The 18,444-nt window shown below is 45.1% G+C and overlaps 1 protein-coding gene across 2 annotated transcripts in view; it reads left to right on the top strand.

Annotated features, from left to right (window-relative positions):
• Positions 1 to 1,127: 1,127 nt before the first annotated feature.
• Znf143 (zinc finger protein 143) overlaps positions 1,128 to 18,444 on the top strand; it is a 55,900-nt gene continuing 38,583 nt past the window's right edge. The window contains exons 1-5 of one of the 2 annotated variants that reach the window (XM_004650874.2): positions 1,128 to 1,208; positions 15,000 to 15,118; positions 16,236 to 16,328; positions 17,163 to 17,246; positions 17,742 to 17,825. In XM_004650874.2, the coding sequence (XP_004650931.1) occupies positions 15,007 to 15,118; positions 16,236 to 16,328; positions 17,163 to 17,246; positions 17,742 to 17,825 (373 nt within the window). In that variant the 5' untranslated portion in view covers positions 1,128 to 1,208; positions 15,000 to 15,006. The remainder of the gene's footprint in view (positions 1,209 to 14,999; positions 15,119 to 16,235; positions 16,329 to 17,162; positions 17,247 to 17,741; positions 17,826 to 18,444) is intronic. The other variant, XM_012950587.2, reaches the window with a different exon arrangement.

The raw sequence follows: 18,444 nt of genomic DNA on the forward strand, positions 1-18,444 counted from the left end.
AAGTCCGCCGCAGCGGGCCAGCGTGCCCACCCTGCCGGAAGGACAGCGGGCACACCCTGCCTAACTACCCACACTGCACACTTCGCCCCTGGGCTCGGCCTGGCTGACAAAGCAAACTTGGATTTCCTCGGTCGCAACGGTTTACTGGAGGACTGGAAGCCCCGAGAATCAGTCCCAACAACAGGCCACAGCGGGTTAACAAGCCCCTCGCGATGCCCCTTTTAGGACTTTTTTTTTCTTGTTTTTCTTTTTCAAGGCTAACCTGGGGTTCACTATGTAGTCTCAGGGTGGCCTCGAACTCACGGCGATCCTCCTACCTCTGCCTCCCGAGTGCTGGGATTAAAGGCGTGCGCCACCACGCCCGGCGACTTCAAACTTTTTAAAGAGGCCGAAAGTTCAGGAATGCAAGGAAAGGCATCCGTCCGCAGCGTCTCGCGGCCCAGGCCCGAGCTCCGCTCTCACCGGTGGCTCGGTGATGCCCGGCGGCTGCAGAAGGCCGGCCAGGCTTGGAAGGCCACCGCCGGCTCCCGGTGGGCAGAGGGAGACCCCATCGAAGAGCAAAGGCCTCCGCCGGGCCCTAGAGCCCCCAGGGAGCGGGCAGGGCGCCCGAGCCCGTCCGGTTCCTCCCCGTCATCTACCGGCCCAATGGGACAATAGTCTGCAACGTCCAGACAGGGTCCCTCCGCTGTCCAGAACGCGCAGCGGCCAAGTCCACCGGGACGGGATCCGCCGCCGCCTCGTCGCCTCTGTAGGGAAAATGGCGCCCATCACTCCATTTCCCTCCCCGGGGTAATCAGCAAGACCAGCCTCCCTCCCTCGCCACAAAATGGCGCCTCCCGCTGGGGCCCCAGAATCGGCATAATCCTCTTGTCCGTCGGGTGGAGTCGGGACGGGATGAGCGGTTCTGTCAACCACTCAGACACGGGAGTCTTGATGGTGCTCATCGCGCGAGCCACTCAGAAGCGGGCTGCTCGGATGACGTATGGCGGGGAGGCGTGGCCAGCGTCCGTTCTCTTTCCGCGTCAGCTAAACCCAGACCAATGACGAGCCAGAATCGTCGGGTGAGTGACGTAATGACAGCCCAATGGAGGCTGAGGGGTGGGCTTCAGACTCGCTATGCGGATTGCGGGGCCCGGGGGCCGGGCGGCTGTTTCCTGTCCTGGTGCATGGTGGTCGGACGAAGGAATTGTTGGAAAATTTTCTCGGAGGTTCGTATATAAATGTGTTTTTACCCAGTGTGCATTATTCTCCGCCCGGCCGCCGCCCTCAGCGCGACGGCGCGGGCCCACTTGGGCCTGGACTCGGCCTCCAGCGGCTCCGTCTGGGCCTCCAGGCCTTGCCGATCTTACGACGCCTTCGTGCTGGAGCCTGGGCAGAAGCGGAGTTTATTAATAACCCGAGGCCGCCACTCTGGGGCGGCGGAGCTTTTCTCGCTGAGGACGCCAACCCCCCCCCCCCGCCCCGTGTCTGCGCGCCGCGCCCCGCCCGTTCCCCTCTGGGGACCGCCGAGGGGAGGGAGAGCAGGGAGGGTGGAGCCCCCGGGAGCCCGGCCGCGTCGCTCGGCCCGACCTTCGCGCGGAGCGGAGCGCGTCCCCCAGGCGCGCCGAGGCGAGGCTCCCCGGGCGGCGCCGCCGCCGGGCCTCAGTTGCAGCAGGCCGCAGCGGGGGGCCGCCGGGCACCCGTCCGCATAGGATACCCTGAGCCGCTGCCCACTCGGATCGCGGACAGATTTCTTCCTTGTTCTAAAATTTAACAAATTTTTTCTTTTCTAAAGATTTCTGTGGCCTGACATCCAATACTTGAAAATAGCAATTTTATCGTTCCCTCTTTTTTGGCCAAAGAGTGAACAGACAAGCAAAAAAAAAAACAAACCATATTTATATATATTCCTTTGTAATGTTTTATGGTGAGACGTGAAACTTTTTATTCCTTCTTGCCTTTTGAACATTTTCTCCCTTATATGAAGTTTTAAGAAATGAGGGGGAAAATATTGCCAAGCGATTATTTGTTTGAAACCAGGTTCTAATTTTGGAAGCGTCTCCAGCAGCTGGCGTTGACTGGGGATGTGGGGAGAAATTGGAGATTCCAGCTTGTACTCCGTTTTGCCCTTAATCTGATGAGACAGTACGTGTGCTCTGCTGTAGTCAACGAAAGCCTACGTTATAATTAAACTTTTTTGTTGCTGAGTACATAGTTTTAAGTTCATTGAGAAGCAAGAAAATTGTATGTATTGAGCTCACCCCAAGGCATCAACAAGATGCATAAGTTTGGGCTGGAGAGATGACTTAGCGGTTACTGCAAAGGCAGAGGACCCTGGTTCAATTTCTCCAGTACCCACGTAAGCCAGATGCATATGATGGCGCTTGCTTTTGGTGTGCCTGTACGGTGGCTGAAACCCTGTCGTGCCCATTCTTTCTCTTTTTTTTTTTTTTTCCTCTCCAAGGTGGGGTCTCAGTGTTGCTCAGGCTGACCTGGAATTCACTATGTAGTCTCATGGTGGGCTCCAACTGAGCGATCCTCCTACCTCTGCTGAGATTAAAGGCGTGCACCACCACTCCGGGCTTACCCATTCTCTTTCTCTCTGAAATACAGATATTTTAAAATTTCATCAGTTAAAAATTAAACAGATTTTTTTCTGGGCATATTTTTATTATTTAGAAATTATTTCATGAAGCCAGGTGTGGTGGTACCCGCCTTTAATTCCAACAATTGGGAGGCAGAGGTAAGAGGATTGCCGTGAGTTCGGGACCAGTCTGAGAATAAAGAATGAATTCCAGGGCAGCCTGGGCTAGAGTGAGACCCTATCTCGAAAAGCCAAGCCAAAAAAAAAAAAAAAATTAACCAACTCTACAAATATTTCTCATTTCTTAAAACGTTAAAAAAATCTTTTTGCCGGGCGTGGTGGCGCACGCCTTTAATCCTAGCCATCAGGAGGCACAGGTAGGATCGCTGTGAGTTCGAGGCCACCCTGAGACTACATAGTGAATTCCAGGTCAGCCTGGGCTAGAGTGAGACCTTACCTCGGAAAAAAAAAAAAAAAGAAAAGAATTTTTTGGTTTTTTTTTCAATTTGAGAGAGAGGCAGATAGAGTAAGAGGGAGAGTGGGCACACCAGCCATTGCAAACAAACTACAGAACTCCCTGTGACACCTTGTGCAGCAATCCTCCCACCGCTGCATCCTGAATGCCACCAGATTGGGCTTTTTTTTTTTTTTTTATTTCCAAGGTAGTAGCTTAACAGAAACAATGTAACAGCTTGAGCTAGTTATAATTAGCGCAGCCTGTAATTGTAGGACACAAGAGGATGAGGCAGGAGGATTGCCCTGAGTTCAAGGGCAACCTGGGCTATGCAGTTTATTTTTATGGATTAAAACAATTTTTAAATTTATTTGAGAGACAGGAAGTGGCAGAGAGAAAAGCAGAATGGGCACAACAGGGCCTCCAGCCAATGCGAGCGGACTCCAGACACATGCACCCCGATGTTCATCTGGCTTACATGGGTCCTGGGGAATCAAAATGAGGACCTTTGGCTTCATAGGCAAATGCCTTAACCTCTAAGCCATTTCCTCAGCCCTATTTTTTATGGATTTTTGAGGTAGGGTTTCTCTAACCCAGGCTGACCAGGAACTCACTTTGTAGTCTCAGGCTGGCCTTGAATTCACGGTGATCCTCATCATTATCTTCCAAGTGCTGAGCTATACACTCTTGAGGGTATATTAACAAAATAAAAATAGGTCTGGGGGTATGTCTTGGTTGATAGCATTTAGTGTGTGCTAGATTGTATATTTGATCTAGAGCACTTGAAACCTGGCGTGGTGCCTCTCACCTTTACTCCCAGTACTTGAGTGGCGGAGACAGGAGGTTCAGAAGCTGAAGATATCCTCAATTATGTAGCAATTCTAGGCCAGTCTGGGCTACGTTTAACAATAGAATAATAAAACGAACAAGCTTCATTGCTATACCTCACATACCTTACAACTTACCACGTATAATTTAAATTTTAAACGAGGGGCTGGAGAGATGGCTTAGCGGTTAAGTAAGGACCCTGGTTCAAGGCTATTCTCCAGGACCCACGTTAGCCAGATGCACAAGGGGGCGCACGTGTCGAGTTCGTTTACAGTGGCTGGAAGCCCTGGCACACCCATTCTCTCTCCCCCTCTTTCTCTGTGTGTCTCTCTCAAATAAATAAATAAAAATGAACCAAAAAAATAAAAACCTTTAAATTTTAAACGAAATAATTGGAATTGGGCATGATGGTCCAAGCCTGTAATCTCAGCTGCTAAAATAGGAAGAATTGTAAAGTTAAGGTCACCCTGGACTATAGACTGAGTTCAAGGCCAGCCTGGGCAATTTAGTAGTGAGACTCTGTCTGAAAAAGTAAAAAGAGAGCTAGGGATATTGCTCAGTGGTTAAGCATTTGCCTAGCATACAAGAGGTCTTAACTTTCCATTACCACAAATAAATAGACCCAAATAGGGTACACACCTTTAAGCCTTGCACTTGGTAGGTAGAGACAGGAAGATCAGTAGTTGAAGGTCATCTTCTGCTACATAGTTTGTCAGCTTGGGCTCCATGAGACTCCTCTATCTCCAAAAAATAAAAATACTATACAGCTGATGAGGGCTTTTGGGGGGGTAGGGGAGGGAGTTTCGAGGTAGGGTCTCTAGTTTAGGCTGACCTGGAATTTACTATGTGGTCTCAGGGTGACCTTGAACTCACAGCAATCCTCCTACCTCTGCCTCCTGAGTGCATTAAAAGCATGCACCAAGACACCTGGTTTATTTAATCTTGATTGAAATCCTTCAACAGATCAGTGATTTACCCATCCCCCCTTTTAGCATTGTGATATTGCTGTGAAGTCATGACCTAGCTTCATTGGACAAAACTAAAGTAGTTATTTGTGGGGAGTTTTTTATTTTATTTTTATTTACTTATTTGAGAACAACAGACAGAACGAAGCAGAGAGAGAGAGAACGGACACGCCAGGGCCACCAGCCACTGCAAATGAACTCCAGATGCATGTGCGCCCTTGTGCATCTGGCTAACATGGGCCCTGGGGAATCGAGTCTCCAACTGGGGTCCTTAGGCTTCATAGGCAAGCGCTTAACCTCTAAGCCACCTCTCCAGCCCTGTTTTTGTTTTTTGAGGTAGGGTCTTACTCTAGCTCAGGCTGACCTGGAATTCACTGTGTAGTCTCAGGGTGGCCTTGAACTCAGGGCAATCCTCCTACCTCTGCCTCCTGAGTGCTGGGATTAAAGGCGTGCGCCACCACTCCCAGCATGTGTGGCTTTTTGACGCAGGACCACTTCGTAGCTTCCCTAGCCTGAAACTCACTATGTAGCACAGACTGACCTCCTGCCTCAGCCTTACCAGTGCTGGTATGAAAGTACAAGGCACTGTGGAGTCTGGCTTTTAAATCTGAGGTTTTACGTAGCTCTTAGTATTCTGCTCCTGGATTTACTGCAAAACAGTGATTTTAGAGAGGTGATTGTGACTTTGTTCTGTGCTTAGTTTGCATTATAAGGAGCTGCTTTGTGAGTCATGTTTAAATGTCACTGCACTGTCAGCTGAAGGGGTTTTGTTGTCAGATGAATTAAATAGTGAACTTCTCTTTCCTAGAAATATTTTTTTCTAGTACTGTGAACATTTTTCTCTGTCCTTTCTCATAGATCAAATTGTAAACTGAGAACTCTGTACTCTTTGGAAATAGCCCAGTAGTGTGTGCACAGGCATTCACTCCTATCCACATTTATTTAATCCCACTTTTGTAACACTTAACTACTTGGGTTAGGCACAGTGTGAAATGATTTGTTGGGTATTTTACATTTGAGCACAAACTTGGAACCCTCACCATATCTCAAGGGGAATCCTCGTTTCCCTGCCCGTTTTCCAGGTGAATCACCAGAGTTTAGAGCTACGTACCCAGCCGCTGCAGCAGGGCTGGTACATGAACCTGAGAGTAGCTGAGAAGCCTGTTCTCCCAACTGAGATATTCTGTGACCTGCAAGATGCTTAATAATCTATTGTTACACTTTTCCTCAGTGTGACAAAATACCTGACATAATGAACTTAAAAGGAAGGAAAATTTAATTTGTCCCAGTTTCAAAGATTTTGGTTCATAGTAGGCTGGCTCCATCATTTCTGGGCTATGATAAAGCCAAATATCGTGGTTGTGTTTAGGAAGGGATTAGGGGACAAGATCTATCTTCCCTAGAAACCTCCTTCTTCTCTGTTATTTTGTCATTGCTGTGACCAAATACCTGGCAAGAAGCAACTTAAGGGAAGTAGGGCTGATTTTGGCTCACAGTTTTGCACGAACGTGAGTCAGCTGGTTGCATTACATTCTCAGTCAGGAAGCAGAGAACAACGAGGTGGGGTCAAGTTATAAAATCTCAAGCTGGATTTAGTGGCACACACCTTTAAATCCCATCACTCAGAAGGCAGAGGTAGAGGATTGCTGTGAATTTGAGGCCAGTCTGAGACTACATAGTGAATTCCAGGTTAGCCTGGGCTAGAACAAGACCCTACCTCAAAAATAAATAAATTAAAATTTCAAGGGCTGGAGAGATGTTTCAGCAGTTAAGGCACTTGTCTCCAGAGCCGCACGACCTAAGTTCGATTCCCCAGTACCCATGTAAAGCCAGATGTACAAAGTGGCACATGTATCTGGAGTTCGTTTGTAATGGCTAGAGGCTCTGGTATGCCCATTCTCTCTCTTTTATCTCTGCTTGCAAATAAATAAATAAATATTTAAAAATTTTTCAAGGCCCACACCCAGTGATTTACTTCCTCTCTGATGCCTTAGTCTCCCAAAGGTTTTACCACCTTCCCAAACAGTGCCATCAACTTGGGATGAAGTATTCTAAACACCTGAGTCTATGGGGAAACATTATATATTCAAATCACAGTACTCCAAGTAAGCTCTGTCTTCCAGCAATGTCATAATATAATGAATTCATCTAGAGATTAATCCACCAAGCAGAACAGAGCCCTTGGTATCCATCCAGTCACTTCCTAAAAACTATTAGCTGGCAACCAAACATGTAACATGCGAATCTTTTGGGGGAAAGACTTCAGATTCAAACTGTAACATTCCTCTCCTGGCTCCCAAAGGCTCATTTCCATCTCATTATACAAAATGTATTTAGTCCATCTCCAACAGTCCCCCAGTCTCCTGAGACTCAAGGCAAATTCTTAGCTGTGGGCTCCAGTCAAACCAAAAACAAGTTGTACATTTCCATTATTCAGTGATGAGATAGGACACAGATTCTTGTACTAAAAAATGGAAGATGAAAATAGTAATGAGGAATAGGACTGATGCAAAGAGAACAGACATTAAACTCTTAACTCCATGTCTCATTGCGGGCAGCGTGCCATACGTGAGCCCCGAAAGGCTTAGGCTTCTCACCCCTACTGCCTTGCTGGTTATACCTGGCTTTCCTGGGCTAGCTTTGCTTGCTGCCTGTGGCTTTCCTCCACAGGTGTTCCACATTCCTGGGGTCTCCATTCTGTCTTCTGGTTCACTCTGACAGCTCACTCCTGCCCTTGGGCTGCCAGCAGAGAATCAGACCTGCTTCATTTTGCTTGGCTTCCCAGGCTTTTCTTTGAACTCTGCATGGAAGCCTCCATGACCCTGTAACTACTGTGCTCTGCATGCCTATAAAACCAACATCATGTGTGGACAACACCAAAGTCTGTTGTCGCCTAGAGCAGCAGCTGAACCCACTTAAGTAAGTTACAGTTGCAGGTACCCATGGTGCCTTGGCACCTGAGCATGATGGAATGAAGGGAAACAACCTCATAGCAGGCAGTGCTTAGGTAGAGTGCTCTCAATGCAGAGCCTTCCATGTCCTTGAGTGGGATCTTGCTGATTGCTGAGATAACTTCAAGGACTCTTTCCTACCTCAGTACAAAGTTCTCCCTCCCTCTCTTCCTCTTTCTTCCTTCCTCTTCCTTTCTTTTGAGACACAATCTTGCAATGTAGCCGACTGCCTTCTAGCTCATCATCCTGCCTTAGTCTCCCAAACTGTTTTTTTCAAGGTAGGGTCTCACTGTAGCCTAGGCTGACCTGGAATTCACTATGTAGTCTCTGGCTGGCCTCAAACTCTCAGGGATCCTCCTACTTCAGGCTGGGATTAAAGGCGTGTAGCACCATGCCCAGCCCAGACAATGCAAACACAGAGAGGATGAGAATGAACGGAGCATAGCCAGCCTGGGCCTCTTGTCAGGGCAAACAAGCCCTAGATGCATGTGCACGTTGTGCGTGGGTGCTGGGGATCAGACCTTGACCACCAGGCGATGCAAGTAAGCACCTTTAGCTGCTGAATGGTCTCCCCAGCCCTTCTTGCTTTCTGTTTAGTGGTGCTAAACTCTTACAAAACTATGCTTTCCTTAGCCCCAACTTTGGACAGGCTTTTCTGATCAAACTACAAGTTTTCCAGATCTTTCCACTTTGTTTTTTGGTCCCAGTTCTCACTTTGAACCTGGCTAGAAGCAGTAGCAGTGCTCGTGCACCAGCCTGAATACCAGGTATCTTGAAGTTTCTTCCTCAGATTAACTGACTCATCCCTTTAAACTCAGCTTCTCATGCAGTCTCAGGACATGAACAACAGAGACAAATTCTTTGTCAGAAGGTGTCTGCCTGGCCTCTAGTTCAGTTCCCCAGAAGAGGACTCATTCCCACCTGAGGACTCATAAGCTCAGTCTTCCCAGCATTCTGGTCTTCTGACTCTCACCAGAACTGCCCACTAAATAAAGCTCTACTTGTGGCACTATAGGACTTTTGTGTATGGTATCACCAAATGCTTCCTGCAAGCCAATTCTAAAGGCTTCTGAACCCCATTGTCAGGAATAATTATGGTAATGACTCCACTTCTCTGGTATTAATTTTCTATGCAAGTTAGCTTCTTTTGTCACTGTTTACAACTGAGAGAAGAGTTTTAAGGAACTTTTTCCCCCCAAGTCTTTGAGGTTTCAACCCATGGTGGGTCATGGTGAATCAGAGACCATCATGAAGGAAGGCGGTAGGAGAACAGAGTACCTTACCACGTTGTAGCTTGTGGGAGAGAGATCTGGGACAAGGAGTGCATACTAAGACTTGTTCTACTGATACTCTCAGCTTGAGGTTTAAAAAAAAGTGAAATTGTGTAAATTGAGTGATCACTGTGAAGAATTCTTAGCCACTTATAAAGATATTTACAATGATGAAAAATATTGGCAGGCGTGGTGGCTCATGCCTTTAATCCCAGCACTTCAGAGGCGGAGGTTGGAGGATCGCTGTGAATTTGAGACCACCCTGAGACTACATAGTGAATTTCAGGTCAGCCTGGGCTAGAGTGTGACCCTACCTTGAAAAAAAAGAAAGACAGACTATACTTTAAGAGATCATTTCTGGCTAGGCATGGTGGCGCACACTTAAAAAAATTTTTTTTTTATTTATTTGACAGAGAAAGAGGGAGAGATTGGGCGTGCCAGGGCCTCTGGCCACTGCAAACATGCACCCCTTGTGCATCTGCCTAACATGGATCCTGGGGAATCAAATTTGGGTCCTTTGGCTTTGCAGGCAAATGCCTTAACTGCTAAGCCATCTGTCCAGCCTGGCACACTCTTTTAATCCCAGCACTTAGCAGGTAGAAGTAGGAGGCTCGCCAAGAGTTCGAGGCCACCCTGAGACGACATGGTGAATTCCAGGTCAGCCTGAGCTGGAGTGAGACCCTACCTTGAAAAACATAAAAAAATAAAGAGAGAGAAAGAGATATTTCAATAGCTTATTAGCTAACTGGGCTTGCCATGTAGCCCAATGGTAGAGCACTTGCCTAGCATGCCCAAGGCCCTGAACTCAACACCTGGCATCACACAAAGAAAGATACATAGTCAATTTATTTATTAGCAATGATAAAAGCTAGACGTATATAACACTAAAATATATATATGTACATGTGTAGCAAGCAGCAGAGAATAAAACCAGAAAAAAATGAAGGTACTTGATTTGTTAAGCTATTGAGATTCATTTTTCTTCCTTTTTTTGCTCGAGTGTGTGTGTGGTGAGAACACGTGTATGGGTCCCACCTCATCACTTTCTTGTGTGCTCTTTTTGAGCTAGAGTCACTGATCCTGGAGTTTGTCTTTGTGTCGTCCCCCCCCCCACCCCCCCCACCCCCGTGAGCTGTGGTAATTCTGGGGTCTCAGCTCCCCTATGGGGCAGTCTCTCAGGCCTCCCCTCAGGCTCTCATGTTTGCACAGGGAGTGCTCTGCTCTTACACACTGAGCTGAGCTATCCAGCTCAAAAATTGTTTTTTTTTTTTGTTTTTGTTTTTGTTTTTTGAGGTATGGTCTCACACTAGTCCTGGCTGACCTGGAATTCACTATGTAGTCTCAGGGTGGCCTTGAACTCACAGCGATCCTCCTACCTCTGCCTTCCGAGTGCTGGGATTAAAGGCGTGTGCCACTACACCCGGCAAGAATTGTTTATTTCTTAATTTTAAAATTTACATTAAAATATATCTCACGTCTGGGGTGGTGATGTACACCTTCATTCCTAGCACTTGGGAAGCAGAGGTAGAAGGATTGTCATGAATTTGATGCCAAACTGGGACTGCAGAGTGAGTTCAAGGTCAGCCAGGGCTAGAGTAATACCCTACCCTGAAAAAAAAAAAAATTATCTGAAAAAATTTAATGGTATACAAAATAAAATAAGGAAGCTGGGGCCAGAGAGATGGCATAGTGGTTAAGTGCTTGCCTGTGAAGCCTAAGGACCCTGGTTCGAGGCTCAATTCCCCAGGGCCCACATTAGCCAGATGCACAAGGGGGCACACGTGTCTGGAGTTCATTTGCAGTGGTTGGAGGCCCTGTTGCGCCCATTTTCTCCATCTGCCTCTTCCTCTGTCTGTCACTCTCAAATAAAGAAATAAACAAAAAAAAAGTGTTTTTAAAAAATAAGGAAGCTGGGGAGATGGTTCCGTAGATAAGCCCTTGTGCATAAGCATGAGGACCAGAATTCCCTCTGGTTTGTAAATGCTGGCCAGGCACAGCTGCTGCCTGTGATCTCAGCATTTGGAAGGCAGACAGGATCCCCAGGGCAAGCTGGCTAGTTAGACTAGCCCAGTTGACCAGCTCTTGGTTTAAGTAAGTGTCCCTATCTCAATAAATAAGGTGGAGCAATTGAGGGAAACACCTGATGTCAACTTCTGGCCTCCACATGCCCACACGTATAAATCTGCATATGCACATGCATACACACATACATTCACAAAAAAAAAAAAAGATAGCTGAGCTTCAGATGAGTGAAAAGATTATTATAGTAATTAAAGTATGAAGAGATGAAAAAGTGCTAGAGAGAGGGCTTAGCAGTTAAGGCACTTGTCTATGAAGCCTAAGGACCCATGTTCGACTCCCCAGGTCCCATGTAAGCTAGATGCAAGTGTGCAAGGTTGCACATGTACACAAGATGGCACATGTGTCTGGAGTTCGATTACATTGGCTGGAGACCCTGGTGTGCCAATTCTGTCTCTCTCTCGCATTAAAAAAAAAAGGCTAGTCTATTGGGCTTGCCTAAAAACATAATACAAAAAGAAAAGTTTTTAAAGATGTGCAATACTGGGCATGGTGGCACATGCCTTTAATCCCAGTTCTCAGGAGGCAGAAATAGGAGGATCACCATGAGTTTGAGGCACCCTGAGACTACATAGTGACCTCTAGGTCAGCCTGGGCTAGAGTGAAACCCTACCTTGAAAAACCAAAAGAAAAAGAAATGGTGTGACTACACCATTGTAACTTCTAGAGTCATAATTTAGTTAAGGATAACTTGAGATTTTTATTTTGTTTTGTTTAGCATTTTTTGTTTTTCGAGGTAGGGTCTCACTCTGGCCCAGGTTGACCTGGAATTCACTATGTAGTCTCAGGATAGCCTTGAACTCACAGTGATCCTCCTACCTCTGCCTCCAGAGTGCTGGGATTAAAGGCATGCACCACCACCCCCAGCACTTGAGAATTTTTACTCAAGTTGTCTTACTGTGTTGAAAATAGGCAAGACCAGGTGGCAAACCTATTAGATCATAAAGATGAATTAGCAGTGATGTGTATAGAATATGTTGTGTTTATTCATAGATGAGGATTTATTTTTTAAAATTATTTTATTTATTTATTTATTTTTGTTTTTTTGAGGTAGGGTTTCATTCTAGTCCAGGCTGACCTGGAATTCACTCTGTAGTCTCAGGGTGGCCTCAAACTCATGGCGATCCTCCTACCTCTGCCTCCCAAGTGACCTTTGGCTTTGCAGGCAATTGACTTAACCACTAAGCCATCTCTCCAGCCCTGTTGTGAACTTTTTTTTAAAGAGAGAAATAGAGAAGAAATTCCACAAGTGAACTCCAGACATTTGCACCTTCTAGTGCACATGTGCATCCTTGTGCTTGTTTCACCTTTGTGTGTCTGGCTTTCATGGGATCTGGAGAGAGATTGAACATGGGTCCTTAGGCTTCTCAGGCAAGTGCCTTAACCACTAAGTCATCTCTTCAGCCCTGTTTTGTTATTTTATTTTAATTACTTTTTTATTTTGGTTTTTCAAGGTAGGGTCTCACTCTGGTCAAGGCTGACCTGGAATTAACTATGTAGTCTCAGGGCGGTGTTTGCCTGCGAAGCCAAAGGACCCAGGTTCAATTCCCCAGGACTCACGTAAGCCAGATGCTCAAGGGGCACATGTGTCTGGAGTCAATTTGCAGTAGCATCAGGCCCTGGCATGCCCACTGTCTTTTCTGTCTCTCTTCTCTTTCTATCTTTCTCTCTCTGCTTGCAAATAAGTAAAAAAAATTTTTAAAATCTTTTTCTGGGCTGGAGAGATGGCTTAGCGGTTAAACGCTTGCCTGTGAAGCCTAAGGACCCCAGTTCAAGGCTCAATTCCCCAGGACCCACGTTAGCCAGATGCACAAGGGGGTGGACGTGTCTGGAGTTCGTTTGCAGTGGCTGGAGGCCCTGGCGCGCCCATTCTCTCTCTCTTTCTCTGCCTCTTTCTCTCTGTCTGTCACTCTAAAATAAATAAAATAACAACAAAAAAAATTTTTTAAAAAAAGATGTGGATATTTCAGGTTTTTTTTTTTAAACTTTTTATTTTGAGGTAGGGTCTCACTCTACCCCAGGCTGATCTGGAATTCACTATGTAATCTCAGGGTGGCCTCAAACTCACTGCAATCCTCTTACCTTTGCCTCCTGAGTGCTGGGATTAAAGGCGTGCGCCATCATGCCCAGCCAAGAAGGATAATTATGAACTATTAGATTTAGGGCAAAATCACAAATTGTGGGGTTTATTTAGGGGAAATGAGATCTGGAAGGAGGCTAGAGTAGAGCCATAAGCCCATGGGAAGTGGGAAGCACACATTCAGGTAGAAAACACTGCATAATAACTCATTTAAGAGAAATTGAGGCTCTCAAGGAAAGACTGGAAGAAAGCCACAAGCACGGAAGGTAGAACTTGGGCACAGATGTAGGAGATTTAGAAGAAACACCTATAGCATCCGCCTGTGCTTCCCATGGGAGAAAGTTTGGGCAAATGCTGGGAACTTAAGGAAGAAGAGCAGAGGGAAAATATCAAAGAAATTCAGATGAGAAATGAGTAATAGAGAGAGTTGTATTCATGGCTACACTGAGGTTTGAGAAGTTACACAGGTAACAGGCCTAGCGTTAGTGAAAGCATCCCTGTGGTAGATCTGGAGTGGGAGGGGAAAATGGAGGAGGTAGATTTAGAGACCAGAGGAAAATCATTCATGTAATTAAAATGAGAAGTTCTCCCAAACTATAAAGCAGAAAAGTTCCCCCAGACGAAGAAGCAGTGTTATACTGTCCCCTCTACGCAGCCAGGCTGGGATGGAAAAGGCCATATTCACTTGTGTCCCTGTGGCCAGAGTGAGGAAAGACAGGCAGAGAGAGAATATGGAGAGACAGGAAGCAACCTTTATAGTATAGAATTCTGTCATCAGATTCCAAGTCAGCCTGGGCTAGAGGGAGACCCTACCTCAAAAAAGAAAAGAAAAAGTTTGTGTCAGGACTTTTTTATTTTTTTGAGAGAGAGAGAGAGAGAGAGAGAGAGAGAGAGAGAGGGAGAGGAGAAACGGATGGAGAAGGAGGCCGAAAGAAGAGAGAGAATGGAGACGCCAGCGGGCCTTTCAGCCGCTGTGAACAAATGGCAGGTGTTTCCGCCCCCTTGTGTGCATGTGCAGCATTGCATGCTTGCCTCACTTTTTCGTGTGGCAGTCTGTAGGGGCCCTAGAGATTCAACAAGTGTTCTTAGTTTTCGCAGGCAAATGCCTTAACCACTAAGCCATTTCTTCAGCCTTGTGTCAGGAATTAATGTAGTTGTCTAATAGTGCTTTGTTTTCTTACTCGTGACAAGATGAACAGTTTAGGTAATGAAATATAAATATGTACAGTATCCATCTTGGGAAAAATAAAATATAATGCATTATAATTTTGTTCTTTGTTTATTTTCAAGGTAGTCTTACTGTATAGCCTAGGCTGACCTGAAATGCACTCTGTAGTCCCAGGCTGGCCTTGAACTCACAGCAATCCTCCTACCTCTGCCTCCCGAGTGCTGGGATTAAAGGCATGTGTTACTATGCCTGACTTGCATTATAATTTTGAAATGGCATGGGATTTTTGTGCATAATGGCTTTATGTGGGTCCTAGGGAATTGAACCCAAGCCAGCAGGATTTTTTAAGCAAAGCACCTTTACCTGCTGAGTCATCTTGCCAGTTCATGGCATAGCACTATTTTGTTTTTGTACCTGTGTGATATGTATACATGTGAAACCCAGATGTGCCCTCACTAAACTACATCTTAAAAGTTAAGAAATCATTAATACTCCTACCCTGCATATTAAGTGAAATTTTATTTTCTATCAAGTACCATTTATATCCTTAGCAATTTTAGTGTGGTCCTCAAATCTAACTTGTAGCTTTTATTTCATGTACATCATTCTTTGTTCTCAAGTGTCCATATTTTCCTTCAAGGTAGAAAATGTTGCTAGCCCAAATAAATCGGGATTCTCAGGGCATGACAGAATTTCCTGGAGGAGGAATGGAGGCTCAACACGTTACCCTATGCCTGACAGAAGCAGTCACTGTGGCAGGTAAGTAGTCATACTTGCAAGGTTCATAGGTTTGGAAATATCATTTATCTTCATGAAAACTTACTGTGTTACCCAGTAAAGCTCTGTTTACTTCCCTGGGCTTCATTCAGTTAGTAGCAGTACAAATTTCGACCTTTCCATGATCATTGTTAAAAATTTATTATTATTTTGAAAGAGAGAGAAAATTGGCATGCCAGGGCCTTAGCCACTGAACTTGAACTCCAGAGGCTTGTGCCACCTAGTACACATGTGTGACCTCGTGCTTGCATCACCTTTGTGCATCTACCTTATGTGGGAGAGAGATTTAACCTGGGTCCTTAGGCTTTGTAAGCAAGTGCCTTAGCCACTAAGCCATCTCTCTGGACCCCTATGATTATTTTGTTTTGTTTTTGTTTGTTTGTTTTTCAAGGTAGGGTCTCTAGCTCAGGCTGACCTATAATTCACTATTGTAGTCTCAGGGTGGCCTCAAACTTATGGAGATCTTTCTGTTTCTGCCTCCCAAGTGTGCACCAGCATGCCTGGCATCCATGATAATTTTTAACTTGGTATGGGTGCTGGAAGGGCAAGGACTTACGTATTTACTTTTGTAAATGCTAGAAAGGATCCCATTTGAGTCTTCAAGAGTTGAAAAAAAAAACAAACTACCTTTTCCCAGTTTTTATTTTATAAAAATAATTTTGAGGCCTGAATAGATGGCTTAGCAGTTAAGGTGCTTTCCTGTGAAGCTTAAAGATCCATGTTCAACTCCCCAGATCCCATGTAAGCCAGATACACATGGTGATCCATGCACAAAGTCATTTGTATGCTCACAAGGTGGTGCCTATGTCCAGTGGTCAGTTACAGAGGTTGGAGGCCCAGGTATGCCAATCCTCTCTCCCCCATTCTCTCTTTCTCTTGCTGTCTCTTGCGTGGTAGCGCATGCCTTTAATCCCAGCACTCAGGAGACAGAGGTAGGAGGATGGCTGAGAGTTCAAGGCCACCCTGAGACTACATAGTGAATTCCAAGTCAGCCTGGACTAGAGTGAGGCCCTACCTTGAAAAAGAAAACTTTTTTGAAAAAATTTGATCAGCCTGCACATGTAGTTAACCTAAGGAAAGTAATTTTTCTTTCTCATAGATGGTGACAATTTAGAAAATATGGAGGGAGTAAGCTTGCAAGCAGTAACACTTGCAGATGGCTCTACTGCTTACATACAGCACAATTCTAAAGGTATGTGCCTCACACTTGCCCAGTTGGGTAATACCAGGGATTCATTACCTCAGAGTTGGAGCCACACCAACTATACCTCTGTACTAGTTTCTCCTAAAGATACTTTATTGCATGTGACAATTTTAAATTATTTCCATTTGCCTTCAACTTTGTTTTGATAACACAAGGATACCCTTTGCGATATTTGCAAGAAACCATGGGGCATCAAAAGAGGAGTAGGGAGTATCTCTGGCATATTTTATTTTAGTAAGACCTTTTATTTATTTATTTATTTATTTATTTATTTTACTAAAGGCTGTTATTTAATGTTTTTACAATGCATATGAATACAGAAAGCATTTGGGTATGCTTATGATAACATCTCTGAGTTACTGAGTTTGCTCCAGGAACAGTCCAGTTCTCAAACTTCAGGTTCACATGGAAACCGACTATGCAGACATGTGCATAGTTGTGCGTAGTTCCCAGGGGTGAGAATGTCAACTGGCTTCATATACACTGATATATCTGTTGAGCATCCCTGTGGTCAGGGTCATTGATACTAAATGGTTCTAAAAGGTAGACAGGTTCCACTTACGTCACTTTCTGTGATGAGCCACTCTTCCTCTTGCACTCATGTGATTGAAAATTGGAGGGGAAGAAGGATGGCTGAGGGAGGATTTTCTGCTTTCTATAGGATCACTGGATGTGGTATTGAATTGCCTCAGAACATTGAGGGAAGAATCAAGATGAACATGATCTTAAGTAGTGTATGTTTTTATAGATACCATTTTGAAATTGCATAAAGTTTTATATCTTTGTTTGTGCTAATTGATTGGCTTGAATCCTTTGTTCCAGATGGCAGGCTCATCGACGGCCAGGTAATTCAGTTGGAGGACGGTTCTGCTGCTTATGTTCAACATGTACCCATTCCTAAAAGTAGTAAGTATTTAAGAGACAGCACTGTGAGCCCTCTGAGTCTCACAATTCAGAATTTGCTGCCTTTAGTTCACTCTGATTACCTGAACTTGCTCCTGATTTCTAGTTCCCCTTTTCACAAGAGAAGTCAGTAGATACCAAAGAGATAATCTAACTTAACCAAAACCTTCCCTCAAAGATCATGGTAGAGAAACTCCTGAGCAGTGGTCCCAAGTGACTGTGTGTGTTGTTTGCCTGAATCCACACGTCACTCATCTTCTTGTTTCTTCTTTTTTTCAACTCTTCTCATCTCCAATACATCTTCCTACAACAGATATTCCGATTCCTTGTAACTTCAAATACTTTCTCAAAGCAGCTTTACTGAAATTTCTTGAGTATTCAAAGACTGAGCAATAGGTTGTTCTGCTGTGCTTAATGGCTTACTAACACTCTGTTGCCAGATGAATTAAGTAGAACATGCTGGAAAACATGCATCTAAATGTAAGCATTGTTCTCGAGCAGGGGACAGTTTGCGTCTGGAGGATGGTCAGGCAGTGCAGTTGGAAGATGGAACTACGGCGTTTATTCACCACACCTCCAAAGGTACCCTGCCTTGTACATATGAGTGACGAGAGGGAGAAGTGGGAGTGGGGGAGAACCAAGCACAGTCTTCAGCTGCTGAAGCTGTGCTTACTCATGTAAAGGCACAGATTTGGACACCATTCAAGGAAAAACCTGGTGGCAGCCTGAGCTGTATGGGAATAGTTTATAACACCAAACAGTTGGACTTTGGAGTTGAAAGTTTCAGCACCATGAGCTGACATAAGTTCACATGATGGTTTCTCTACATAAGCATTTTGAATGTTAAATGTTAGGTCTTATGAATTGTTTGGTTCCCAAGGAAAATGATTTTAATTTCCCAAACCTCAGGCTCCCATTTGTACAGTGGAGATGACAAGTATATCTGCCTCAGAATTTGTGTGAGGATGAAATAATGAATATAAAACACATGATCCAAATTATGCATGAAGGTGCATGCTCATAACTCCAGCAGGTGGGAGACAGAAGCAGGAGGATCACTGCACATTTAGGCCAGCCTGGTCTACTAGTGAGTTCCAGGACAGTCTGGGCTATGGAGTGAGAACCTGTTTTCAAAAAACCAAAAATAGGGGCTGGAGAGATGGCTTAGTGGTTAAAGGCACTTGTCTGCAAAGCCAAGGGA

This window comes from Jaculus jaculus, chromosome 3 (genome assembly GCF_020740685.1).
Source record: "Jaculus jaculus isolate mJacJac1 chromosome 3, mJacJac1.mat.Y.cur, whole genome shotgun sequence".
NCBI classification, from domain to species: domain Eukaryota; kingdom Metazoa; phylum Chordata; class Mammalia; order Rodentia; family Dipodidae; genus Jaculus; species Jaculus jaculus.